We start from the raw sequence: 27,365 nt of genomic DNA on the forward strand, positions 1-27,365 counted from the left end.
CACAAACCCCTTGATTACGGGATGGAGTACTGGTTCATCCAAACTCTGGAGGTACAAAAGAGTTGTAATCCTGTATTTCCATCTGCTAGAGTGGTCTAAAAATGACTTTTTTTTTTTTTTTTCTGGCTTCTAGTGAACCTCAAGTCTTGTCTTTTTCAGCTGAATGCAAAGAGGACATGGTTTAGCAGGGGACCGGGATGCTTCCCGAGAGCTCCACACCACGTCTGCTCCTTTGCCTTTTGCCTTTGGCACGTTCTGCTGCTCCCTCCTGCCTCTCCTGGTTTTCATGAAGTCCCACATGGCTGGAGAACCTGTTGAAGGCATCTGCAATCCTCCTCTCTGCAGGGGCCTCATCTCTTTTGGAGAAAAGTGAGGGGTTTGCTCTTACCCTCTTGTGTCTATGTGACCTCTCAGCCTATTCTTTGGTGGATTAAAAGGAACATTTTCTTTCCCTACTCATCTTCTCTGCAGCTTGGATTCATGATCCGAGGAGGAGAGATGTGGGCATATACCAAATTTCCTGGGATATTTGGGATTTGCCTTTCCAGACAGGTGCAGCCCATCCTCATTCAGTGCCACATTTCAGCTGTTAGTGCCAGTGCTTCTACAGGTACCAGTGGCTGCAGTTTTCTGTGGTGAGACCCACCCCTGCATAAGCACCTTTCTTCTTCTGTTTAGCAGTTCCAGTTTCGTTTCTTGCTTGCCCTTGATCAGCACTTGGCACTGACTTTGATCTAGAGAGGTTGTATAAGTAAAGGCAGTCACAGCACGTGTCATTTGGGGTGATAAATGGTTAAATGTCTCAAGTTCAGCTCATAGCACTGATTTCTTGGGTCTTTTCTTTGTTTATTTCAGGGCACATCCAAGTTTTGAGGACAGCTAAAGGTGATGGAGATGACACTTTAATTGAAAGGGGTCAGAGTGCTGCATACTTCTCTTGCATTAACATTCTGTGCATATTCCTTTCTAAACTCAAAGGTTCTGTCCACTGTTCCTTGCTGGCCTTCAGAAAGTGAACTCCTGGTAAAGGGCTTAAAAGACAATATTAAAAGGGGAGAGAAGGAACTGAAAAGGGGATTACAAATCCAATAAAAATTGCTCTCAAGAGAAGACAGTATCTGTTGGGCAGGAAATATATTTGAGTTTCTGACTAGCTGCAAAATACCTCAGCCACAGAAAGTCCTGAGCAGAGGGTGAGCCCGGTGCTCAGTTAATCATCAAAGACAAGCAGAGGACACTCAGCGTGTACAGGGATCAAGTCTGAAGCCACCTCATGCATATTGCAGTGGCTCTGCCTGTGCGGGTGCTGGAGCGCTGATGGAGCAGCAGCTGCTGCAGAAGAATTTGCTGATGCCTCTTGGTGTGTGCAGGCTGTGCTGGTGGGGATGGATTGCCTGGCTCTGGAAGGTGACAGCCAGCCCACTGTACACTTAGTTCACCAGCTGCTGGGGGTACCTGGATGTCACACGGAGATCTTTGGTGCTCTGGGGTTTGAAGAGCTCTGAAAACAGGTTCTGTGCTTTTGCCCAGTGCATTGGTCTCAGGTTTCTTCTGGAGGGGGGGCAAGTTATTTGGGCATTCAGGTGTCAACAGCAGATGTTACTTCTAAATCCCTTTGCTTTGTGAGGGATTATTGGCTATTGCACTCATCCTGTGCATCCTGTCAATTATCACATGGGTAATCGAAGAGTTTTCATCTCCCTATTCTGGCTCTGACCACAGAGGTGAAAGTGCTTTCAGTCCCACCAGCAGACGGTGGAGAAGGCAGCAGCTCCAATTCTGCCTGTGTTCCATTCCCTGAAGGCTTTTGTGTTGCAGGCTGGCAATGTTCAGGTTGGGTCCATTCTTTCAGTGGATTCTCTTTATGCTGGTGCCTTTCATCCAGAGGGAGCAGGGGTGGCACAGGCAGGATGCTGGCACAACCCCCTCTCTGTGCAGGGACTATGAAGTGCCTCCTGGAGGCTTTGTTGGAGTCTTTCTAAGAGCATCTGCCTCCAGTTGGGGTAATTAGTACCCTTAAGCTGTAGTAGTGAGTATCTCGTTGATGGAATATGAAAGTGAGCAAAATGTCAGTTCAGCACTGCGTGGAGGCCTCACTGACACACAGGCTGCTGCTGAAATTGCTGGCGTTTTTTTCAGTTAATTGCCTTTTTAATCATAGTGAAATCGCTCCTATTTGCATGAATATTCCAACAGCAGGATCAGTTTGCTCTTGTCACAGATACTCACTACATATCACATTCAGTTTTGCTTAATATGCCTCATATTTAGAGGATCAACTTTTTTCCCTCAGTTGTATTCTTTTGTTTCCCTTTGGCTGCCACAAGATGGGCAAATATTTTTTGTTTATTTCAAAAGGTGTCATGAAATAAATAAAATGTCTGGAGAAGAGAAGGCTCTAGGGAGAACTTATAGCAGACTTCCAGTACCTAACAGGGAATTACAGGAGAGCAGGAGAGGGATTTACAAGGGCATGGGGTGATGGGACAAGGGGGAATGGCTTCAAACTGACAGAGGGCAGGGTTAGATTAGATATAAGGAAGAAATTCTTCTCGATGAGGGTGAGGAGGCCCTGGCACAGGTTGCCCAGGGAAGCTGTGGCTGCCCCATCCCTGGAAATATCCAAGGCCAGGCTGGATGGGGCTGGGATAGTGGAAGGTGTCCCTGCCCATGGCAGGGGTTGGAACTGGACGATCTTTAAGGTCCCTTCCAACACAAACCATTCTATGTTTTTGTCATTATATGTTCTCCTCTGCCCCTTACCTGCTGCCCAACTCCCTGAAGGCTCCCTCAGAATTAGAAAGCAAAATTCCTGGGAGTGATTCCTGGAGTGGTGCTGCTGTTCACCCTGCCAGCATCAGTATGAAGCGCTCCTGATGTAGTGTAAAACGTAAAGCCAGTTGCACCTTGTCCTCGTCACTGCCAGCACCACTCAGGACTGATGTGACTGCTGGGCATGGGAGTCTGTGCCCTAGGTGAGGTGTTTGTCCAAACCCCCCAGCAATCCAGTGTTCAGGCTGTTCACAGCACAGGAGGCCACGGATGGGGACAGGCAGCTAAGGGGCTGCGTGGAGCAGGGGGCAGCGACCTCAGCAGCCTGGCCAGGGGGGCACCCCAGGTGCAGACCTTGCTTGGGTGGCTGTTCTGGTGCAGCAAGAGGAGCTGGCATGGCCAGGGATGCCCTTTGCTCTGGGCTCTCCCTGCCAGAGCAGATGGGAGGGCACAGCTCCAAGCTGCATTGGAGACCTGGCTCCATCACTGCCCTTGGCTCCTTAGCAGGAGGAGGATCTGCATCCTCCAGGAGGTGTTGGAAACAGCCTGTGATGCTGGGGACATTCATGTTGATGAGGATGTCACAGCTCCCTCAGCTGGGTGTGCTCAAGTGTTGGTAGGGGGCAGTGAAAACATTGCTCAGAGTTAGCAGCAAACAAAGATGGACCCATCCAGTTCCAAGGCAGGAAAGCAGAAGGAAACAGGCTGGGCAATCAGTCATCTCCAACTGTCAACTTTTAAGCAGAAAACATTGATTTTAATGGTAATTTCTGCATAAAAATTAATGGCACTATAAAATCTTAATTTGGAGTTTCAGAACAAATAATGTAATAGTAAAAGGCAGCATCCTGGAGTAATTTGAAAATGAATTAGGCCAGTGGAATGAAACTCTTCCCACCGAGACGCCTTTAATTGATCATCTCCGTAACAGCTAGTTTACAAACATATCATGAGAGCACTTGCTGCCCTGGCACCTTCCAGGCAGCACATCCAGCATCAGTATGGAAACCAGTACATCCCTCCATGTTCCTTCTGGGTCCCAGTGAGGATGTGATGGGCAGGAAATAAATCAAGCACAGTCATGTGGTCGGTACAACATGAGTCTTTGAGGTTTGAACAGAGGGAAAACACTCTCCCACAAGTAGCAGAAACCACAAATCTAAAATTAGCCAAGCCCTTCAGATTGGCAATAGGCAAGTGGTGAATCCCTGTGGATGCTCTGTGCTGACAGCACTATTAATACATCAGCCAAAAGCTGGGTGAGGGTGGGGAGAGCTGTGTGTGCATTGGGAGTAATATATTTTCAACATCTGGGCTTTTTCATTGGAGCAATACCAGGGGCTGAGATGTGATACAGGGCAGGAATGCTAGAGACTTTGTCTGAAATGTAAAAAAAAAATAAAAATATTGCTGCTTCTTATTTAATTACAGTCATGCCAATTGCTATGTTGAAATGCTGCTTTAAAAGCCTTTGTGAGTAATTAGTGTCAAAAATATAAGATCTACAAAGCCATAAACTCACAGCATGGTAATATTACCAAGTACTAATTAAAAAAAGAAAAAAGAAAAGTCTCTCTTTCATGATAAGATTTCCAGCATAGCGAAAGATAAAAATGATGCAATTTGCAGATGATAGGAGAGGAATAAAAGGAAACCTGAGAGAAGGATTGAGGAGAGAAGAAAGTCAATATCAACAAGGCTGTAGATCTCTGAGTGATTTGGCAATGGTAAGAGTAAGGGAAATGAAATATTGGAGTCTCAAGACAGAAATATAGTCAGGAATATATCCTGGAGCCTCTTCTTCTATGCAACAGAAATAAGGTTGAATATCAGGTGCTATGGACAAGAGGGCTAAAAATACTGCTGTATTTGGGACTAAACATGGCATGGCTCTCAGGAGCAGTTGAGTATTGCAGGAATGCCCTAAGTGGCAGAAAAATTAGAGATATCTTATGCAAGTCTGCAATATAGTGGCATCTCGTGAGGGGTATGTGACACCCCACCCATATTCCTCCTGACCCATCTGAACTGGTGTTACAGAAGCAGATCCAGTCTGGCAGAGGGAATCCAGGCTCACACACAGCACCTCAGAGAGTTTGGTTATACTGAGATGAGGTGTTTATCCTTTGGAAAAAAAAGATTAAGAAGAGACCTCATTAAGGTATAAAGAATACCCTGCTGGGAATAAAAGATCAAGGCTATTTGGGTTATTGTCAAATGCATGTGTCAAGGGACATAAAGCTACTCTGAAGAAGGACCTGAATTCTACGAAACATAAGCTGATTTTTTTTTTAACAGCACTTAATAATGCAATTATAATAACAACTTGTGCTTTCTCATGCCTTCCAATTTAAGATCTGAAAGCACTTCACAAACATGAATTAAGCCTTCCAGGACTGTTGTGAGGTACAGCAAATATTCCTCTATTTTACAAACTGAAAAACCAAGGAACAGCAGGGGTATAAGGCAGCACAGCATGTGGAGGAGTATGTCTTTATTTTAATCAGGCTGGGCATTGCCTCAGGGCTTTGCTTGCTCACCAGGTGCAGTCCTGTGGCCGTCCAGAACCTGTCTCCTGATGACGCTGTGGAGTTTTTCATTTGGCACCTTCCTCTCTCTGGTCCCTCAGCCTTTATGGAAATGGTCATTTGTAAACAGGGAGGGAGAACTCTAGAAGGTGTCTGCTCCGAGACCCCAGGTGTCCCTGACACCAGTGGATTGAGTTTTGTTGCCCCCAGCCCTCCTTAGTGTTTCAGTGTGTGCCAGCAGCACCACAGGAGCCCAGGGCAGAGGGCAGAGCCATTTGCTCAGGAGCAAATCCAATGTGGTTTGTAAATCCCTGAATTCAGAGTGTCATTGTGCTGTCGAGGGATGTCCCTTCCTCTGGTGCCCACCACATGGCTGAAGAGCAGGGGAGCCAAAGGCTCATCTTTTGAAGTGTTTCTCTAAGGTTTCTGTTCTCATTTCCAACTCAACAGAAGCCCCTGCAGGAAGGTGAGCATTTGGGAGTGGGAGCTGGGCTGTTTGATTGTACCAGCCATGAGAAGGAAGCTGCCAATGGTCTGGTTGGACACCATGGGCTGTTTTGAGTCTGGAATTGTGGACACTCCTTTCACCTTGACAGTGCTCTTGTGGTGGGACCATTAGTATGGGTGGCAAGTCATCAGGAAATAAAATTGTCCTGCCCTTAACAAGCTGGCCTCACCTGACCTTGAAGACATTATTTTGTTTCCTGGATGTTTTAAATTAAGTGGCATTTCAGCTAAGGTAGTTACATATAAATTGGTTAGGATAATGCTTCCCTGAGCTGAACGTGCCCAGCCACTGCCTCTTAACTCCCTGGTTGTGCATCCATTTCTGCCTCTTTCCTTTGTTCATCAACACAGGCTCCCTTTAGATATCATAGATATCTTGATATGTGCATTTGCTCCTTGTTTTTCCTCACTCTCCCCTCTTTGCAGCATGAGAATACAGAGCAGCCTGCTTTGACAGGTGTGCTATGCACAGAGCTCGGGGTCTTGGCTTTAGTGTGCTCTGATGGCACATGGGTGAGCAGGATCTAGGGTGACATCAGCAGGAGGCAGCTGTGCTTGGGAGGAGACTTCTGCACGAATCCATGGCATGTGTTGTTTGTTTCCCTACCTCGAGTTCATCCTCTGACTCTGAGATCATATACAGAAATGTTCCTTCAGGTTACAGGATGAACCGTTTCATGGTTTCTTCTCATCATCCAGAGGACCAAATATTCCTTGGATTTTTCTAAAGGCTGCTTTGCAGGAAAGCGTTCCTAGAAAAAATTAATCTACCTCATTGTTATTCAGGCCTCAGTGTTGGGGTAATCTTACTTTTCTTCCACCATGCAGCTAATCACTGCATGGGGCTGTGCTTGAGCTTCAGCAGCTCACTGTTGTTCGGTAAAGATTAAAAAATAACAATTGGTGGTGTCATCAAATCAGTGCAGCCAGTGAAATCAAAGCCTCAAACACCATCAAAGGTCTACATGTCTCACAGAGCAAAAAAGCCACAAGAGCAACAGAGTGGCTGTGCTGCCACTGCTGCTTTGATCCCACTGGTGAGATTGGGGAGGAAATCAGATTGCAGAATTCCTCTGGTTTGCCTTCCACACTGAGAGATCCTGAGTGCAGCAATAAACAGTGGAAAACAAGGAGGGTGTGTGTTCAGGAGCACTTCAGGCTTTGGGATAAGTGTTTCTAGAGAGTTTGCTGGGAACAGAAATCTAACTGAAATCAATGGCAGCGTATCTGCTGTTTAATGACAAGCCGATACGAGGCAGCACTGGAGTACAGCGTGTTCTCACCTGCCTCTGTGCTAAGTGGACAAGCTGCTGTGAGCTGATCCAGCTGGGAAGTGTGCTTGTGAATTCCACCCTCTGGAAGAGAGGCTGGGATCCCAGAGCTGTGCCTGAGTCAGAGTGAAAAGGCTGCGACCTCGGAGCAGCTGCTGGTCAGAGCAGCAGAAGGGATTTCAGAGCCACTGCTGGTGTGTATCAGAAGCAGACGTGTGTGCAGAAGGAAATAAGGGCGATTTATCTCCTGGATAGATGGGGCACTTCAATGGAAGATGGGGTTGAATTTTCCAGCAGCACCTCTGCAGTGTCTATCCTGAGCTGGAGGCAGCTCTTTATCATACCTTACCCTGGTGCTCAGCGTTTGAGTGATGGCTCTGCTCATCCTTAATGTAGATGTAGGGCTGGGTGTCAATGCACCATTGAGGGTGAGTTCTGGGAATCTCCAGACCCCGTTGGTCTGACATCATTGCTGTATTAGAAGAGAAAAACAGGCTGAAAATTTGCAGCAGCCTTAGTAGAAGGAGCAGTTGTCCATTGCAAAATGTTTGTTACCAGTCTGAGCATGGAGTCAGCTTAATGCCATTTGGATCATTGCTGCCAAGGATGGAGGCTTTAAAAGACACTCCTCTGTAAAGAAGGGCTAGAAACAGGCTGGAGGTCTGGTGAGATAGGACTACTTCTGCACCAGCAAGTCCATTTAATGGCTGAGGGTCAGTGTGCAGCACTGGGAACACATGGAGAAGGTTCAGGTGTCTGAATGAGCATCCAAGTTTGTTTCAGGTGCAGCCGAGGCTTTCAGGACATCTGTTTGCACAGCTGAGCCAAATTCTGGGAAGATGGGCATCATGTTTGCCACGAACCTAGACAAACCTTGCTTTGGACCTTGAAAAATTGTCAAGGACTTGGGTTTTTTTCTTCTGTAATGCATGCTGGCAAGCTGTGGCAGGAGAAGGTGCTTGACTCCAGGCTGAGCTGAACTCTGAATGAATCCATGCGTTGATTTGCCATCCTGTCTCATTTCAGCCTTTGAGTTTTTGCAGATCCCACGGCCAGGTGAAGGGCCATTTGCACTGCTGGTGAGGGATAGGCCTGGAGATCATGTTGTCTTTGTTAGTATTCAGCTAGAGTCATGCAGGATCAGAGCTCTGATCTCTTGTTCACACAGTTCAGCTGCTGTAGGTTGTCAGGGTGTCAAGGTGACCCCTAAGCCAGGGAGGCCACTGGGGCTCTGCTGCTCTGAAGACAGAGACCAGTTGTGTTGCATGGTGGAGCTGGTTGTCAGTGCTCATCCTGCAACTGGGCATCAGCATATTTGGGAGTTTCAGTGAGCCCATGAGTCTTCAGGAAAGAGAGATGTAATTCCTCTGCACAATCCTGCTCTTGGCTGTGTTCTGCTTTCCCCACTGAAGCTGTCCTAGCTGGACCCTCTGGTGGAGCACCTACCCATTCCTTACAACCAGGAGCTCCTTTTTGGCAGCTCTCTTTGCAGCCTGGCTGTCATGGGTCTCTATCTGTTCATTTTGAAACGCCCTTACAATGGTCCTGGACTTCTCTGGGAGAAATTTCCCATATTTCTCCCCGTAGTCAACAGGAGTGTCAGCATCCACAGAATTTCTTACAGCTCTGAGAATGCCTTCCACTGGGAACCTGCCTGCTCCAAAGTACCCTGGCACAGTTTGAGCTGCAGTTTTGTCTGATCCTTTTAAGAGTTGGGAATGGCTGTTTTGATGTCTGATATCTGCGAACATGAAAGGCTCCTTTTCTTCTAACTGTGCACTGGGCAGGGCAATGCCTGTCTCTCCTAATCAAAAATGTAATCAAAGATCTCACTTCTCTTAAAAAAATGTAAGAAGAAGGAGAAGCAACACAGCAGATTTCTATTGGCTTCACTGCTAGTTTGCTCTGGTTTCTACTTCTGTGCTTCTCTCTCCTGCTTTTCACAAAGAACTCCCACCTCAACTTTCCCCATGTTTTGACATGTTTAATTGCAAAACATTGAGCTCTGAAAATAAAACAAACAAACAAAAAAATCATTGCATTTGATTCAAACGAAATATTGATTGTCCTTGAGTTCCCACACCATGGATATTGGCAACATTTTGTCAGTACCAAGAGTGAGTAGAACGATCACAGCAAGAAAACAAATTTTCCAACTGGAAGGAAAAGAAAGCTGAGCCAGGAAAAGAGCTGTGCCCCATCACTCCCTGTCCCACAGCTGCATCCTAATAAATGGTCTGCTGACCTGATGTGAACATTTCCAGTTTACAGTAAGCAGCATTTCCCTTAAACAAGATACTGATAAAGTAGAACAAGGGAATAGAGGGGGTGGAGAAGACATTTGCAAAACATGCTGGAGTGAGAAAGTCGGAACATACCGTGTGTGTCTTGGGAGTGAGAACATGTTTCAGTGTGTGAATAAATATATAATGTATAGACATATGCTCTCTCTTCTCAGAAACTCTCTGAGTAGTCCCAGATTTTGCTGCTTTCAGTAGCATGGCAAAGTAAAAGGCAGGGGGAAGTTGGAGCTGGTGATTGAGGGTTGTAGGATGGTATGGTTTGGATGGAGCATCCTCACTTTCTGAGAAGGAGACTGATCACAAAGAGGGTCTCAGGCATCACCCGAGACAGCCTGTGAGGAGCAGGTGATCTGTCTGAGGAGACACAATGCACTCAGGTTTGCTCATTTTCATCTTGCAGACAAAGGCTAATGGAGATCAGATTTCCACACAAATTCAGCTGAGGACAAAAGAGAACCAGGAAGAGGAATCAGGAAAGTGTTAGCACAAAGTTATTTGTTAAATGGATTTTTTTATTGTTTTCCACGAAGTCTGCACAGAGCTGTTGTCCTCTTTTAAATTCCTCTTCTGGCATTTGTTCCCCTTTTCACTGCTTCCACAATTCTCCCATTCAAGTCAAAAAAGCTACCTCTGAAAGACCAGTGTAACATTAGGAGAAATTACTAGCAGCAGTGATTTCAATATTCAAATGGACAATATATTTAGTAATAGACTGGGAGTTGCATAAATAGAGTATGAATGCCTGGTAATGAATCATATCAATAATTTTCACATACAGACTGTGCCTTACATTTCTCAAAGGCCTTTACAAATACCAATTGATTCTCACAGCAGGCCTGCTCAGTGGAGGAGTTGTTATTAGTTTTAGTGGAGGGTGAGGATATTGAGATGCAGAGAAATGATGCTACTTGTGTAGTTCATGCTGGGACCCAAAGTGAGGAACAAACTTGGAAGCTCCTGACTCACAGCTTTTAATCATGGGACTATGTAGCTCTGTGTGATTTTTTTGGCTTGGCTGGGAGTGGCAATCCTCATGGAAAGAGGTTTCTATCAGACCCCAAGGTCTGGGGCTGATGGGATGTGGGAAAAGGCAGGAATAATTAATACACAGTGGATGGCAGAACTGGTCTTGATTGAGCTGAGCTGCTTTAAGCTTACAGTCAGGATTAGCACCCGTGCCCCACACAGGTGAGGACTGGGAGATTTTTGACTTATGGAAATATGGTTTTCCATGAAGAAAAATGGCTGTTAATGCAGCCAAACTCCATGAAGACAAAGGGGCATCTTGAATTCAGCTGTGCTTTGTAACTCTCACCCACATCAGTCAGGGAGGGTAGTGGCTGAAGAGTTCCTGAAATACTGGAAGTCTTTTTTCTAATGTAGCATCTGACCCAGCATTCACCACCCTGCCCATCCTCTGTCTGCTGTTGCCTGTCTTAATTCTGCAGTAAATTGTTGCAGCCCTTAATGTTTCTCCCAGTGACCCCGGGATGCAGTCAGTGATGAGAAGAAAGGCAGGTTAAACAACACATGCCTCAAACAAGGAAAACCTAATTTATCTTTTGCCCTCATGTTGTACTGAACTCACCAAGGCAGACTCACTGCTCAGGAAAAGAGGACATGGCCTCAACTTGTATAAAACCATGACATGGTACTCCCAGCCTTATTTTCAAACACATTTTATTCTAATATTTTACTTGATGTTTTGAGTGACACTGTACACTGAGAAATTGTCTAGAAGCTGGCCACAGTGGCACTTGGCTTTTTATTTTTCTGAGAGGTTACATCATTTCCAACACATCAGCATGTTAAGAGTCCTTTAAATTGGCAGAACAACATTTGCTACACGTTGCACTTGTCTGTATCCAATGCTATAGCATTGCCCAGGGACCCAAATTTCACAGGTCCTCGTGGTCCCTCACAGTTCTCCACATTCCTAAGCCATTTTACCATCTCACAGGGGGGTTTTTGTGCTCTAAATCATCAGTCATTGGGCTGAAACTATTGATTCTTCTGATCATGTTGCCAACTCTGCTCCACGGGGACTGGCAGGGGACTGAGGATGGAAGAATTGTCCAAGTTCCTCTGGAGCTGAGAGACAAAGAAGAAATGGGCAACCCAAATTGTCTTTTCAGAACTTAATTGCTGAGCCCCAGCCCCAGCCTGGCAAGCTCTGCCTGCTCTTCATACGATGACCAGAGGCAGAAGGTGACAACTTGGGACCCACAACCCAGAATTTTTCACCTTGGACGTGCAGCCTTTGGAAAGAGCATTTGCATTTCTCAAGGCTGTCCCACAGAGACAAACTTTAGCTTTCAAGCTTTAAGAACCGTTTTAACAGACTTATTGAACAACTTCATTGTCTTGTCTTCTAGATTAAACTTGGCCACATCTACTCTTTTGCATCTATTTTTCCCTCTACCTCCTAATCAACCTATTCAGCATGGAGTTTTACCTTTCCCTGACCATCTTCTAGCTATATTAATACTCTTTTTTAGTGATCTTTACCTGATGTAAATGATATTTGTAGTTTCATTAATTCTTTCAGAGAAGAATCTATAGTTTCATTAACTCTTTCAGAGAATAATCTGTATATTAGTGTCAAAAAGGTTTTCTTCTACATTATGATGCTCTTTCAGACAGATTATGTTATATGCCTCTAGGCTCTACCTCAGGTATTTTGTTCCATGAACTGAGTCTAGCATGTTTAGGGAATAGATTTTTTTTTTTCATTTTCCCTTCTTAAGAAAAAGAAAGAAAAAGGAAAACATAGCAACGACAGCATGGCAACAGCTGCTGCAGCACAAAGGAAAAATAGGCAAACAGACTTCCGAAACATGTATTCAGTGGTAAGCTATTTTTACTGGTTGGTGAGTGAGTATGTGGGGGTATTATAACAAAATAAGTGAGAAAATAGCTTACAAATAATTCATAAGTAACTTTAGATGAGAACACATCTTAATGACTTCATCCTCCCAGCTAGCCCTCATGCTGTATGAATCTCCACATGCACAAATTTAAAGGTCACCTCTGGTCTGTGCTATTTATACATTGCAAATTTGTACACACACACACACATATATAGCATTCCATACCAAAAAAAAAAAAAAATAATGTCAGTGGATGATTAAGGTTAAATAACAGGGCACTAAAAAGTAAAGGATTGTGCCTCCCTGCATAGCAACTTAAGGATAAATCCGTGTCATTATTACATCTGCCTCTGCCTTTGCACCAGAGAGCAGAGATTTCCCCACAGCCTGGGTGTTTTGTGGGGATTTGCAGGATCTGTCCATGGCTCCTGCCTCTGCTGCTGACCTGCTTTGTGACCCTGGACACTTTTCATTGCTTCTCTGGGGACTCCTTTCCCCATTCCCCTTTTGTCTGGAGCACATAGGCAGGAACCTCCAGCACAGAAATATTTGCAACTTTGGGCAGAGCTCAGCCACATTTGGGATTATATACGTACTGAAAAGTGACAAAATAATAAAGAAAAGCATCTTCCTTCACCAGCCTGATCTAGTGGGCAGCATCCCACTTGAGTTGGAACTAGATGATCTTCAACGTCCCTTCCTGCCCAAACTATTCTGTGATTCTGTGAAATCTGCTTCCATCCTCTCCCCAAAATGCCCCACTGCAGACCAGTAAACTGTGGGAAGTCTTTTGCTAAATTAAAAAAAAAAATCATTGAGAGCTTGAGAGAAACAGCCTCCAAAGTGCTGAACTCCCTTACAGTTACAGCCTGATCTGTTGTGCTGTGTGAGCCCTTTTTTTTCTGTTCAGTTATGATCCATGGGAGACTGTAAGCAAACACAGTCTCTTAAGTCTCCTCCACAATCCTGATGCTTTTACTGGCACAGAGAGGAGCCCAGCTCGGCCCTCTGCAGCCAAAACTAGACTCGTTTGTCCTTAGAAACAACACAAATCTGTTTTCCTGGTTAAATAAAGTCATTTGCAGGGTTCTGTTGTGGGAAGGACGTGTCAGCCCGTCCTGAAAGGAGCAGTCATGGGGATGAATGGGTTGGTTGTTGGGCTGGAGCAGCCACTGAAGGGCCCTTCCCGAGGCAGGCTGAGCCCTGGCTGGGATCGTGCCCAGGGGATGCTGCAGGTGCCTGGGCATCACTGCTGGCTTTATTGTGGGCATTCCCTCCCTGCAGCGTGCCAACAAGTTTGGGATTGATTATTGGGGGATTGAATCCCACATCTCACACGTTCCTTCAGCCCTGTGTTTGGGAAAGCTCTGGTTTCTGCAGCACCGAGTCCTTTGTGTGGCTCTGTGTTGTCCTGCTGCTGTAGGAAGCCCCATTTCTTCTTGTTTGTCAGTCTCAGGCTGTGCTGGTGTTTCCCTGCCCTTCAGAGGTGCAACAAACAATGACTACATCATGTTTTTCAATTCTCCTCGCTGCTGTAGAGTTACTTGTTCTAGAAATTTTGGTGTGTAACTGGCAAGAAAAAAAGGTTGGTGATGTTCTCCAGAGGACATCAGGAATGAGGAAGCAGCAGCTAAAGTGGTTTGGTTCCCTCTGAGGTTTTTTTTTCAAATGTAGTTGAAAACAAGCAAGCGAAATGAGATGCTTAGAAGCAGTGTGTTTGTGAGGTTCTTTCTGGTTTTAAATTACTTCGTTTAAACATCTTTGTCCGTGAAACCTCTGAGGGAGCTCATCTGCTCGTGTTCTCATCTGCATCTTCTGCTTTCTGTCTGGTTCTTGCACAAGAAAGAATGTTAAGTATCTCATGTACATCTATATATACAGAAATAAATGGAATTGAGTTGTAAAATAGTCGGGTTGAGCAGGACAAGGTCAGTGATCTCAAATAACCCCCACACCTTAGCCAGGACCTGCTCTGTATTACAGTTCAGTCTTTGCTGAGGTCTTTTCCTGTGGCCTTCTGTAACATCTGAATATATATTAGTGCTTTTCTACAGTGTATTTAGAGCACAGCCTAGATCTGAGGCACTTGAAGAAACACTTCTTGACTTCTTTGCTGTTTTGTTTGTATTTTTTGCTTGTGAAAACAACTCTCAAGAGCATTGTTAGGTGGGTCATAGCAGGAACACCTCTGGGCTCGCTGGGGAATGTGTGAAAGCAGATTTGGAGGGCTTTTATTTTTACACTATGTTTCAGCTCTGTAGTGATAAATGCGTTTCTGGATTACAAATCTGAAGTCCCTCCCCTTGCAGGTCTCACTCGTTGAAATGTAGAAAGAGGTTTTTTTTAATTCCTGGGTTTTCTTAGCAGTCAGGTTGTCACTCTTAGCAATGACAGGTCTGATCAGCAGCATGGCAAGTAGCACAAATTGGGAACTGCTGTTTATTTCAGCAGCTGATGGCCCTAGACAGGTAGGATTAGTGCAGGACATATGGCAGAGAGGAAAGGTAATGGCACAGCATAGGAAAAAATGAGGGAGGAACAGATCTTTTAGGCAATTCTGTATTGGCAATTGACCTGCTATTCCAAACAAGTCCAATATACACTAGCAGAATTTTTACCATATCCTCTGCCTGTGTCCTGGGTAATTCCCATGTCCTTCAGCAGGTGGGGTAAATGTTGCTGAGTGTAGATTTCTGGGAAAGAAGCATTTGGAGCCCCCTGATAATCATCTTAATTCAGGACAATATTTTAACCTTGCAGGTTCGGGGAAAGAAAAAAATGTGTTTCCTTTTCTTTCAGGCAGAGCCAGCGCCTACACACACACACACATCTGGGTGTAAAACCCCAACAAGCATGTTGGCTCCTTTCAGCCAGACCCACAGCATCCTGTGGGATGAGAGAATGTCACAGATGCTGCAGCGTTGTAACCACAAACAGCCCAATTACTTAAAATGAGCCTCAGCCAGTTCATTCATATTTGATTAAGAACTTTTTGAAAGATAGGCATGTAGAGCTAAGAGCTGGCTCCAGCTTTAGTTATTTACATCAGGATGGGGGTGATAAAATCTTTTATTAGTGTCAGTGTTTAAATATTTTGGCTCTCTATTCCAATATTGTGGCAAGAAGGAGCCATATGTGTTCCTAGAAAGAGAGCCTAGTGCAGACGTTAATCAGGAGAGGATCTATTAATGTATTAACATTCAGAATAATGAGCAAAACCAGCATGCACTGCAGAGACTAACACATATCTTTAGTCTGCAGTTTTGAAGTGTTTGGAAAATGTTGTGTTCCTCCATCTTTCTAAAACTGGTGTTCTGCCAAGAGAAGTTCTCTTCCGTTGTTAATTTTAGAAAGGTTAAATCTATTTACAAAAGCAAACATAGCATGGAGTGCTGAAAACCAGGAGGATGTGGGCACTAACAGGCTCCCAGGCTTTAGAGTTCACAGCAGGAGCTGACTTGGCAGGGAAACTTGTAGGCTTGTTCTTTCCTTCCCTTAATGCCAGGCTGAGTAGGGGACAAGGTATGAAGTCCAAGCTCCACACCAGCTCCTCATCACCACCTTTCTCCAGAAAGCACGGGACAATGTGTGTGTATCTCTGCAGATCACTACTGGGCTTTAGGGAAGCTTGCCTAAAGACTTGGCACAGAAAAAGGGCAAATTTTAAAGAGCTCTGGAGTGGGAGGGATTGCTGGTTGAGCAGCTTGTATGCCTCGAGGTCATTGCTAATGAGCAGTACCTTGCCTAAAGAAGTGAACATTTCATTGGAGTGCTGCTATGAAAAGCAGCCATGCTGTCTCCCCTTTGCATCCCACACTGCTGCCTGCTTTGCTGTGGCATCTGGAGCAGGCTGCTCCAGGAAGGGAAGGAAGCTCTCTTAAAGGATGTGGAAGGATGCTGAAGTGGTAGCAGAGCTCAGATGAGAGAAGCTGGAGCATGACAGCTGTTACCAGATCATGCAAAGAGCCTGCCAGCAAAAATGCATCAGTTCGTGTGATATCCGGGTGTCTTGTCTTCTGTTTTCATAATTGCATACATGGTGTCTGCATAAATCTCTTCCCCCCTGCACTTGCAGCAAAAGGAGCTGACTGGAGGATGGCAGCACATCAGTGGGAGAACACCAGCAGGAAGAGACAACCAGTCAGATGTGTGTCAGATGGGGAGCCCCGGGGCCCCGGGCAGATTCCTCAGAGGTTGCTCGAACATGGTGCACTCACTAAACACAAAACTTGTCCTTTTCCCTTCGGGGAGAGGAGCATGTTCATCCAGACATGAGAACCAGCAGTGCTGTCTTGCCATGTTCTTCAGGAGGTTAGTGCCAATTGACAGCACAGGCGGCAGCAGGAGCTTTCAGCAAATGCCTCGTAGCCCAAAGGGCTGAGTGTCCCCTCAAGGGATACAGCAGAATTTCTCCTGCTGTTTCACTGAATACTGAAATCTTCCTATTTATTCACTCCTTAGCTGCAACCTCTGTCTCTTGAGCCATGGGATTTCTTCTTATGGTGAGATCAGATCTGCTCGAGGACAGATGAATCCTATGTGTCTTTGTTTCAAATTGGGTTTTACCATTGAAAGTCCATTTCAAGAAAGCTGGATATACCCAACCTGCCAGATGATTGGTTTCCCTGCTAACCTGTTCTTCAAGGTTTACTGCCTGTAGACTACAAGTCTGGTTGAGTAACTCCACAAATAGAATCACTGGTATCCATGAGCTCCATGATAAAAAGAATAACATGCTTTTCTCAGTATAAACATCCACTTGTGGCTATAGAAGCAGTCTGAGAAATGTGCCTCCCCACAGCAGGGAGCTGTTAAGGGTTAAAACTCATTCTTGAGGACACAAGAAAATCATTTTGCATGTTCAGAATCAACTTCCTTCTTTGACTTGCTGGGTACTGACTACTCAGGCTTGCTTTGGTCCTGCTGACAGTCGTGCTGATGACAGCGATTTCGAATGAAGAAAAACGAAGAAAATGTGAGCCAGCAAAAAAGCGAGAGCAGGAAAAGCACCTTCCTCAACTCACACTGACATTGTGACATTTGGTTATTGATGTTGCAGTGGCAACTAATGTTATTCCCAGAGCCAACACTTAAATTCCACTTTGGTGGATGGTAACTGTAAGCAGGTCCCACGGTCCCACAGGAAGGGGCAATTATTGGCCAATTCTTCTTGCTCTTAGATGAGGGGTGGCTTTGGTCTGCACACTGCTGGCTCTGCACAGGGGTGACTAATGTGTCACCAATTTCCTTGATGTAAGGCTTGAACCTGCATTTTAGCCCAGGGTGCCAGGCTCTGACAAACAAGAGCTAGAAGAGAGTAATGAATAAACATGGTGAGAATTTCAGCTATAATCTGCCATCAGGTCCATCTGTTATTCCTTCCCCCACAAGCCTTGCAAGCTCAGTGAGCTGGGGACAGACATGCTCCATATACTGTCCCATCCCTGAGCCACACAGCTAAGGTCTAATTGTCTGCTTGTCAGTAAGTTTATCACTTACAGTCCCTTGAGCCATTGCTGGTCACAAGATCTTGTTCAGGTCTTTAGTCTATCGTCCACCCCACTTGTGGCAAGACTTCCAGAAGGATACCAAAAAGATGATGAGGACAAATGTGTTAATCACATGATGGCATCTGCAACATGGCAGAGTAGCAGTCACTCCAAATGTGCCTCCCAGGCGTGTGTCCTCTGCTCATTTAACCATCCCCAGCCCCAGGCACTCTCCATCCCATGCGAGGTGAGAAGCCCAGCTCCCAAGCTCAGGGATGATTTCCAGTTGGCAGCTGGTGAGTCCTGAAGCCTGTATGACCTGTTTTCACTCTGTGTCATGTGCAGGCACTTCAGAGGAGAGTCTTGAGTTTTCCTGCTGATTTGCTCTAATCCAGAGGCAGGAAAGCAGAGGCTTCTGAGCAGGACCATGATGCAGGAGCAGCCAAGCAGCAGAATGGTGTGTCTGGTGTGACTCAGTGAGGGATGAAGGCTCCAGCAAGCTCTGCTTCTTGGGGAGAAGTAGTTTGCTTTGGGGAAGGGGTGTCTATCTCCCAGGCAATGCTGCAGCCTCAAAAGTTGCTGTCAGAATTCTCCGTGGTTCCAGACGACTCTCACTGATGCAGGATTTGCTGTTGTGTTCTCTTACAGACCTCATGCCCCCAGCTGCAGCTCACAAAGGGAGTATCTCCCTGCCTTGGAAACAGGCAATCTTAATTACAGCCTACACAGATGATTTTTTGTTTGCATTTCTCCCATAGGTGCTTCCTTTTCATGTTCCAGAAACTCCATGTTCTTGTTTTACTGCTCCTCTGTTCCTTCCAGCTCGGAGAGTTTCCAGCAAGGGAGATGGAGAGGAATGTGATAAGCGGCTTGGCTGGTTAATGAGCTCCCTAACTGAGGGGTTCTTGTATGCTGGGTTCACTTGCCAGTCCCTGATATCTCCCTCAAGTTCTCTGCCTTCTTCTGGCTCTCCTGTGGGGAGCGATTTGGAACCTGGTTTGAGTTGCAGCTACTTTTCACTTTGTCCCAGGCCATGTTCACCAGGGTCAGGTGCAGATCAAAAACTGCCTCTGCATGGTAGGGCTGGAGAGCTACGTGAGCCTGAGATTTGGCTGGGAAAACAGAACTTAAAAAACGCCCAGTCCCTTGCATTCCCAGCGACAACTGCAGAGTCACTGCAGAGAAAGTAACGGGAGATTTTTCTCTCCCTAATTTATGTCTCTCCTGCATATGGCTTCTACGGAGTCACTGATGTTACAGACAGATGGGTTGGCATTTTACTAGACAGAACACATGGGCTAGATGTTGTTAATGCTTGTTAGCTACTCACTCTGCAGCTTGACCAGTCCAACACAGTCACCTCGCAGATGGTTGGGAAGCTGCAGCCAGGGCAGTGCAGCCCTGCCACACGTGCTGTGACAGCAGTTGGGATAACCCACGTTTGGCTGCTCTTTCCAAAGGGATTTGTTTAGGTCAGAGATAGCCATGCCTGGGGGATCAGCACAGCTTCCCTGTGTATCAGGGAGAGACTCTGATATGTAAAGATCCCGAGATTTTATGGAGGTATTGGCTTTAAAGGCTTAATGCTGTAGTTTGGGGTTTTATATGGAATGGGGTTGGAAAAATTCTGTGAATTCTGTGCCTTGTTCCCATCTCTACTCCTTCATGTTTGATGTTTATAAGCATATTTGGCTGGTGAACACTATTTAGCAGATCTGAAGTCTGTTAAGAACTTGCACTTTATGAGCTCAAGCTCCAGCTACGGCCAGCTGCCAGTATTAGTTTAGAGTGACATCCCATGTGATTTTCCATTCTCTGTGATGTGAGTAGTCTGCTGTGATTTATTCTCACCAGCCTTGTGTTCAGTGGAACCATTTTTAGGTATCACCTCAGCAAATCTCCACAGGGTGAGTCTCCTTGGTGGCTGGTTTGGACATCCCATCACAGTCTGTGGATGCAGAAGTAGATGCTATGGGTGAATCATTCACGTTGCCATCTTCCCTCTTTGACAATGTTCAATTTGCAGCATAATGATGGGAGCCTGAATGAATCCTACAGATGAGACAGGGAATTTTAGTTTCAGCACTTGTTCTCTAAAAACTCTCAAAGCACTTTTGGAAAATGCATGGGTATTAATCCACACTGAGCAGTAGTTCTTCAATCCTATGATTTAAATTGGATATATTTGTCTCTGTCTGTCCTGAACTGTTCAGTAACGTTAATGCACCCTGATAATAGCTGTCACATTTTACCCCGGGGGTTGTTCCTCAGTGATAGGTGAAATCACAGCAGTTCAAAGACCTGTCTTCCAGGATGAAAAGCTCTATAGGAATATTCAGATATAAAATAGTAATAGTATGAATCAAAAAATACACTTCCCTTATTTTAAAGCCTTTGATCTTATTTTTATGGCATCACATTTGACAGTCTAAAGGGCATTAACCTGTAGGAGAAACCTTTTGAAAGAAGGTGCTGACTCTCCCTCTGCTGCACAGAGCACTGTCCCCCTGGATTAACAGTAGCAGGTTTCCCCCATGGAGAGGGGTGCAGCCCTTCAGCAGATGTCCCTGCTCTTTTTTACATTTCATTTTTGTCGTGAGGTGCAGGAGAGCTCACCTAGATGAAAAGAGGGAGCAGTGGGGAGGAGCTGGTGCAGCACACCCCACTCTGAGCTCCTCTGCTGCTGCAGCATCCCAGACCCCACCACTGCTGCCACTCAAGTACACAGTGCCTGGGTCGTGCTTCTGATTAAGATGGAAGGATGCAAGCTGACCTCTTGTTCCAAAGACATTCTGGGGTTGTGGTTCATCTCAACGTTGAATAATAAGAAAGAGAAATGAAATGTTTGCTATAAATCTCAGTGCACACAGGGCTGTTTCTCACTTACCCCATCCCAGCATTCAATTTTCTTCTTGGCATTGCCAGGCATTTGCTTTTCTTTGCTCAGCAGCTAAAAGCAGCTTTTTCATTACATTTCCTGGAAGGCTCTTTACAGGCATCCATCCCTGTCTGCCTCATAAATTCACTTTATATACCAAGCTGGTGACACAGAGGTCAGAGGTCTTGGCAAGAAACAATTATTATAAAGAAGTGCTCTTCTTCTTTGGGTTACAATGAGGATATTAAAGGGTGGGGGGAGAGTGGAATTTTGCTGCAGACAAGGAATGGTCATTTGTGAAAGGGAGGTGACCTGACTGATTAAATGCTGCACATCCTGTGGGAGCCACCATGGGCAGGCGTCCTCTCAGGCCAGCTGGGACCTGCCAGTTACCATGAAAAAAAGAAGGAAACAGCAAACAGTTTGCTAAATAACCTCATAAATATTTCCAGCCATAAGCACATCTTGTGGTTCAATTTTGTGTTGTTGTTTTGGTTTTTTTTTTTTTCTTTCCTTAATATTTCCCTAATTTTAAATGAACGGCCTGTAATTAAAGTGATTTAGAGGCTACCTGGGGACCTGGTATTTGAGCAGTGCATGATGCTTAGGAGAGATTGATTGGTGAGGCATAACTCAATTGGGGTATTTTGATAATGATATCATCACCCAAGAGAGCCAAGTTTGAGCAATTAAATCTCAAAACCTCGTGTTTGGGTTGCTATAACTTCAGCAGGCAGTTTCTGCGTGTGCACCCACACACACACACACACACACACATATTTTCCTTGTTTTTTTTCTGGGCGCTCCAGTTTTTTTGGCTGCCCTGAGTCTGTCTGTCTGTCTGTGTCTGTTTGGGGTGATCTGAAGTGGTGATTTATCAGCTGTGCAGACCCAGAGAGAGGATGCCAGCCCACTCAGCATCACTGGATCCCCCCTCAACGTCTGCACGTGGACAAGGCGGCCTTTGACATTTAGAAAAATCTTGGCATCTGAAGCAAGAGGCAGAAACAAAAGGATTTTCTCATTTAAAGGTCAGAGCCAGCAGCTTCTTAAAGGAAATTTTCAAACAGGTTTGTTGGGCTGTGGCAGGGTTTGTGTGTGTTAGTGGGTGCCACGGGGAAGGTGTCAGAGCTGGGGGGGTTTCAGGACCAGCAGTGTGCCCAAGGCTCCAGTAGAGCTGTGGAGATTTTGGGAGGTGATCAGGTGGAGCAGCCGACCCTGCAGGCTTCTGCTGACACCTGAGGGCTTTGGGAAGAGGGAGTGACTGCCCCACATGAAGAGGAGGCCTGAGGGGTTCATGTGATGAAGGTAAATCGCCAGAGGGGTCGATCTGGCGGGGAGATGTGCACAGCACACATTGGCGTGGACAGCACAGCACTCTCCGGGGTGGAGGAGAAGGGAAGGGGGCAGTGAGAGCTCAGGCAGAGAGGCCACAGCATGGCCCCTAGTGCTGGAGCAGCCTGTGGGGCTGCACAGAGCAGGGAGGAGCAGTGGGGTGTTGGTGTGAAGCCGTGGTGCCCCTTCCCTCGGTGGCTGCGTGTGCTCAGAGCTGGTGTCCGTGGGGACACAGCACAGACAGTGATTTATGGAGGGAGCAGAGCAGATGAGATGGGGCCTTCGAGACACATTCACTGGGTAAATGTCACCAGGCAATGATTCACTTGCTCCTTTTGACCCCTAATACATCTTAGCCTTGGAAAGCACCATAGAGGGTGGCCAAGCAGCATCTGCAAAGCAAAGGTTTGTCACCACGCCAAGGGGTGGCTCTGGCAGGGCTGCCAGAGCTGGACTTCATCCTTCTGCACGCTGTGGAGGTGTTTGAACCTCCTTTGTTCCCAAGCTGAGACACGACTGTCTTGCCTGCTGTGCCTGGCACAAAGCTCCACCATCCCTGTTTGTCAGCTTGCCAAAACCCATTCAGGAACTCCACCTGCGACACTGGAGGTGCGTGTTTGAAGTTGCAGGAACACGTCCTGCATGGATGGCATCCCCAAAGGCAGTTGTGCTTTCTCAATGTGGAAATTAGAGGCAGAAAATCCTCACTTCATTTTGAAATCTCAAGTTGTATAGAATGCTGAAGCCTTCTTTTCCCTGTTTCTGCATTTCTACTCCATACTTCCTCCTGATACCGAGTCCCCATGTCAGCTCTCTCCTTGGGGTGTGCAGCCACCCTCTTTTCAGTCTTATTCCAGTGTCTGAAGGTCTACATGACCTCAGGTCTTTTGCTCAACCTGTATTTTTCAAGAATCATCCTTTGTGTGATTAAAGTCACACTGCATGCTGGTTTATAGCCAATGGCACTTTTGGAAACATTGTTTTTAGCTACCAAAATATGTCAGAGAGAAGAGGAAACAGGTGTACAAGAAACTAAAACCTGAATCTGTCTAGGTGAGAGTGCACTTCTGAACCATGTGGTAGCTTGTGAGTGACTAAAGGAGACACTGTCAGACTTTTCATACCAAGAGACATTTCACTTTTCCCTCTCATCTGCTGGAAGAAGCAGAGAAGGAAATGCTGGGTCTTGGCTTTCAGGGAAGGCTTGTGTGCAACAGCAGCACAGGTGCAAAGAGCCATCTCGGCAGGACCAGTGCAGACAGAAGTCCTGTACATGTTTCATTGAAGTGGCAGGAGTTAGGAGAGCCTGTTCCAGTCCATATGTTGCAGTTTTATGAGCCCAGTTTGTCCAGCTGCAGGTCCATCCCCCAGCAGGGACATTTGGGAATGCCCATTGCTCCTTTACATCATCTACATTGTCTGCTCCTTGCTGAGATGGAGAGAAGAACCTGCTTTTCTTTGGTGGTTATTGGAGAGATTTTTACATGTATATCTGAACTATAAAGCCTTGAATAATTTACTGGTTTCCAGGGTTAAGAGGAAGAGTTATGATGTTTCCTTCTGGCTGCTGCTGATCTTGATTCCCCTGAAGAAACAGTTGTGCTAACAGCTCCTTTCTCAGAGCAGCTACTCCAAGTTCATGTTGATGTGTGCTAAATAGACCAGTGTTGTTGTGGTTGACAGTACAGAGAGGTCTGCCCCCTGATCTGGTTGCTGTGGGGTAGCACAGTCTGCAAGGAGATAAACAGGCTGTCACCATTCATGTCCACAGCCAGAGTCTCATCACGCCCACCCCAGCAGAGCTGGGTGTGCAGTAACACTGGCCAAAGAGTGATTTCCTTTGCTTTTCTAGAAAAGGTCCCCATAGTCCTTAAATCAGACTAAACTGGCAATGGAGCTTAGTGAAAGCTGAAATCTTTCCTATTGCAAGTATTTGAGATGTGAATAAAACATAACAGAGACTTGAATCTCAGTAGTTTAGTGAGCCAGACAGACTTTTCCCATGAATTAGAAGAAACCAATATAGGGCTATGTGCAGAGTACCTGAGAGATGGTATTCTCATAGTGATTAGCTGCTCTGTGCTCAGGGAAACTGAGGTTTAGGAGGGAATATTTACATCTCTAGTGAAGCACTGCTTGTGTGGTCCAGCATAGAGGGGAAGGGGAGAGTGAAGTGTGATGGTGGTCCCCAAAGTGTCCTCTTGCATTGGCTCCTCTATGCATTGACTCTGGGGTGGATGGGGATACTCACAGATCCCGCTTTTCCTTTGATCCTGTGTATTCAGTTTGACTCTAAATGTTGATGCTTTTTGCTTTCTTTATTCTTTGCTTTTTTTGCCCTTCTCTTTAAGAGCAGCAACACACGATAGCAGTGATGTCAATAGTGGTGGGCACAGAGCAGTTAGGGCTGGGTTTGAACATGCTTGGTCTCTCTCACCCAATTCCCACTCCTGGACTGTTCCAATGGATCAGTGACACTTGTTTTTGCTCCTCTCAGCTTTGCATTTTATTCTTAGATGGGTGGGGTGGCTTTTGGCTTCATCTGAACTTAGAATTTTAGAGAATGCATCAGCAGAGTGAATGGTGATTGTGTTACATGGAGTGTGCTGTGAATAGCTGATCTGTGCTGGCACCTGCAAGTTCTTGTCAGCAGGAGTTGTGTCCAGGAGTTTGCCTTTGAGGGTTGAAACTTTTTATAAATTAAAAAAAAAATTGTTAAAAATGGGTGGAGGGAACCCTAGCTATGTACAGTGGAGAGCGCCCTTGCAGCTTTGAACTGCTGGAAATTTCATATTTCTTCTTTTGAGAAGTACAGTTTTTAGAGCTGGAACCACAGGCATGCTCTGCATTGATCCAGAATGGTGTGGAACACCAGACTCTGCAGCATTCACTCAGCAGAGCATCCCCCCCATGTCCTCCCACTCAGTTCCTGCACACCCCTGTGCATCCCCCTGCCTTGCTCTGATCCCCTGCTCGCTCCTGTTCCTGCCTCGGGCACTTCCCTCTCTGCCAGCAAGTGCACCAGGCAGGGTGTAGGCTGGCTTTTGAAAAGAAATCCTGTGAATTAATGGGAACATATTGCTATTATTTCATATAACCACTTTATTTGTAAAGCACAGGCTGCAGAGGTACTCCTGCTGTTGAACCCAAAGCAGCAAAACTATCTATATATCCCAGTCTATACTACATTATGAACAGATGAGTGAAGAAAAAAAAGGCAATAAAAACAAATAATAAGAAAAGTAACAATGATAGCAATTTTAAAACACTCCTAGGGGAAGGAAAAAAAAGTTTCTCCATTTTTTTTTAAAGCAGTGTGAGATTGAATGAGCTGCACTGCAAGTGCATCCATCCTCTAAGTTCACATGTAAACATCTCCCAGCAGAGGAAGAATTGCTTTTTTTCCAAGCTGCTGCCTTCTTGCCTTGTGCTTGTTACAGAAGCAATCATAAGAAACCTGGGTGAAATGTCTGGGATTTAGAAGCATTTGGGTGTTTTCTTTGATTTTTTGGAGTTCCTGGAGAGACAGAGGCCGTGGGGGTGAAAGGGAGGATGGTGCCTCCTTTGGCAGCTGAGAAAACTCAATGGGAAATAGCAGTCTTCTCAGAGGCACATATTTGTCCACATAACTTTCTCTGAACATTATTCTTCTGCCTCTGCTGCGGGAGGAAACTTTGGTTATGAAGGATAGTAGAGAGAAACTACCATTAATCTCATAAAAAAAGGAGAATATATTCAAATGTAGCCTTCACCCACGACACCACTGAGCTCAAAGTAGAGGAAATTTAAAACATTTATGTTGCTCCGTTTCTGAGGTCATAAAATACAAGCAAATGGTCTGGCACTGGATGCTAAATTTCTTAAGGAATTTAATTAATTAAACTAGTAAACCAATTAATGGATTTGCTTGTAAATTCTTAGAAAATTAATTCTGTGCCCAAGGAGTGTTTTAAATCTGTGAGAGAGGCTGTGTATTTCATACAGAGCTTGAATTCCCATTTCAGATGAATCCAACTCGGCGCTGGGAGAGTTGGAGACACAAGTGATGCATTCATAATACTCGGACCTTCCTCCAAAACTGGCACTTCTCATCAGCTGAATCCAGGCAGGATTTGCAAAATAAAACCTGTGCTGCTGCCACAGCACCCAGCTCCCGTGCTTGCTGCCCTGCTCTGACACCTCTGGCTTTATGTGGGCTGGAATTTACATCCTTCCTGCTGCCTCCAACTGGCTCCTTCATCTGCCAGTGCTTCCCTCTTTGATCTGGTCCAGGGGTACCTCAGGTGCACAGGAGGCATCAGGTAGCTCCAGTAAGCAGCAGATCAAAGCACAGGATTTGCTGAAAAACAGCCCAGCCAAAAAAAAAAAAAAAAAAAAAAAAAAAAAAAAAAAAATAAAAAAGCTAATCCACTTTTCCACGTGGAAACCTTGTTTGGATTCCCTGCCTGGCTCAGGGATGACAGGGACATCCTCTACTCCTTGCACTCCTCACAATCCAAAGTGACCCAAACATGGGAAGTTCACAATCAGATGTGTCCAGGCTCCTGAGAGCATGAAATCAGAAGGAAGCAGCTTTCCTCTCAGCAGGCAGAGCCATGTTCTCCCCTCCCATGGCAATCCTCCACTTTGGATCTGGGCATCCTTTGATTGAGGAGGGGGCTGCCAGCCGTGCCTAGCACCACCTGTGCTGTTCCATCTCGACTCCAACAGGAAGCAGAGCTTCAAAGTAATTAGGAATGGGAGTATTTTGAAGAGGAAAATGGCAGGGGAAAAAAATTAGCATTTGCACTGTGATGTTTTTGCTGTTTATTAATAAACAAGCTGCTTTTGTGCCTCCGGGGGCAGGAGAGGCTTGAAGCATTCCTTATTGCTCTTGCATTTAGCTTTTTTTTGCTTGTTTTATACGTTACAGGAGATTTGTAGTGTCTTCCCACATGTTGAGTTTCCTTATTTTCATGAGAGCATCTCTGGAATAATTCCTCTGGAGGTTTTGGCTGTGTGCTGCCAGGCTGATTTAAACACTTTAGGGATGCAGGGTGGATCAGTACTCATTGGGAAGGAGTTATGTTGATTAGGAACAGGTCTGCTCCCTCCTACAGAAGTGATGTGACTTCAGGGATAAGTGTTTTCATGGAGAGAAAACCCCTGTACAGAGCTCCTGCCACCCTGCGTGGTGTTGGTGACAGTGACCCTGATGTGGCCACCCCTGTTCTGTGCTGACAGCACAGGCTCTTGCCTGGATGGTAAAACCCCTCATCTCCCCAACATCACATTTGTCACCAGGGAAGGCTCACAGGGGTCCTGCATGGGGACACTGGAATGCAGGACTCAGGAATGCCATGTGCCTTTGGTGACAGGCAGATCCGTGCAAAGGAGGCTTCAGGGTGACACTGCTCCTGTGGCACGGGAGGT

At 45.8% G+C, this 27,365-nt stretch overlaps 1 protein-coding gene across 8 annotated transcripts in view; it reads left to right on the forward strand.

Moving 5' to 3' along the window:
• Window positions 1–27,365, forward strand: part of MAD1L1 (mitotic arrest deficient 1 like 1) — a 346,624-nt gene that overhangs the window by 318,143 nt on the left and 1,116 nt on the right. The window contains exon 18 of one of the 8 annotated variants that reach the window (XM_088174318.1): window positions 21,500–21,626. The exons of the other annotated variants lie outside the window; for them this stretch is intronic. Within the exon in view, the coding sequence (XP_088030444.1) occupies window positions 21,500–21,586 (87 nt within the window). The 3' untranslated portion in view covers window positions 21,587–21,626. Of the gene's footprint in view, window positions 1–21,499; window positions 21,627–27,365 lie in introns of those variants that run through there. 8 annotated transcript variants of the gene reach the window in all.

Source organism: Sturnus vulgaris, chromosome 16 (assembly GCF_052056855.1).
Source record: "Sturnus vulgaris isolate bStuVul1 chromosome 16, bStuVul1.hap1, whole genome shotgun sequence".
NCBI classification, from domain to species: domain Eukaryota; kingdom Metazoa; phylum Chordata; class Aves; order Passeriformes; family Sturnidae; genus Sturnus; species Sturnus vulgaris.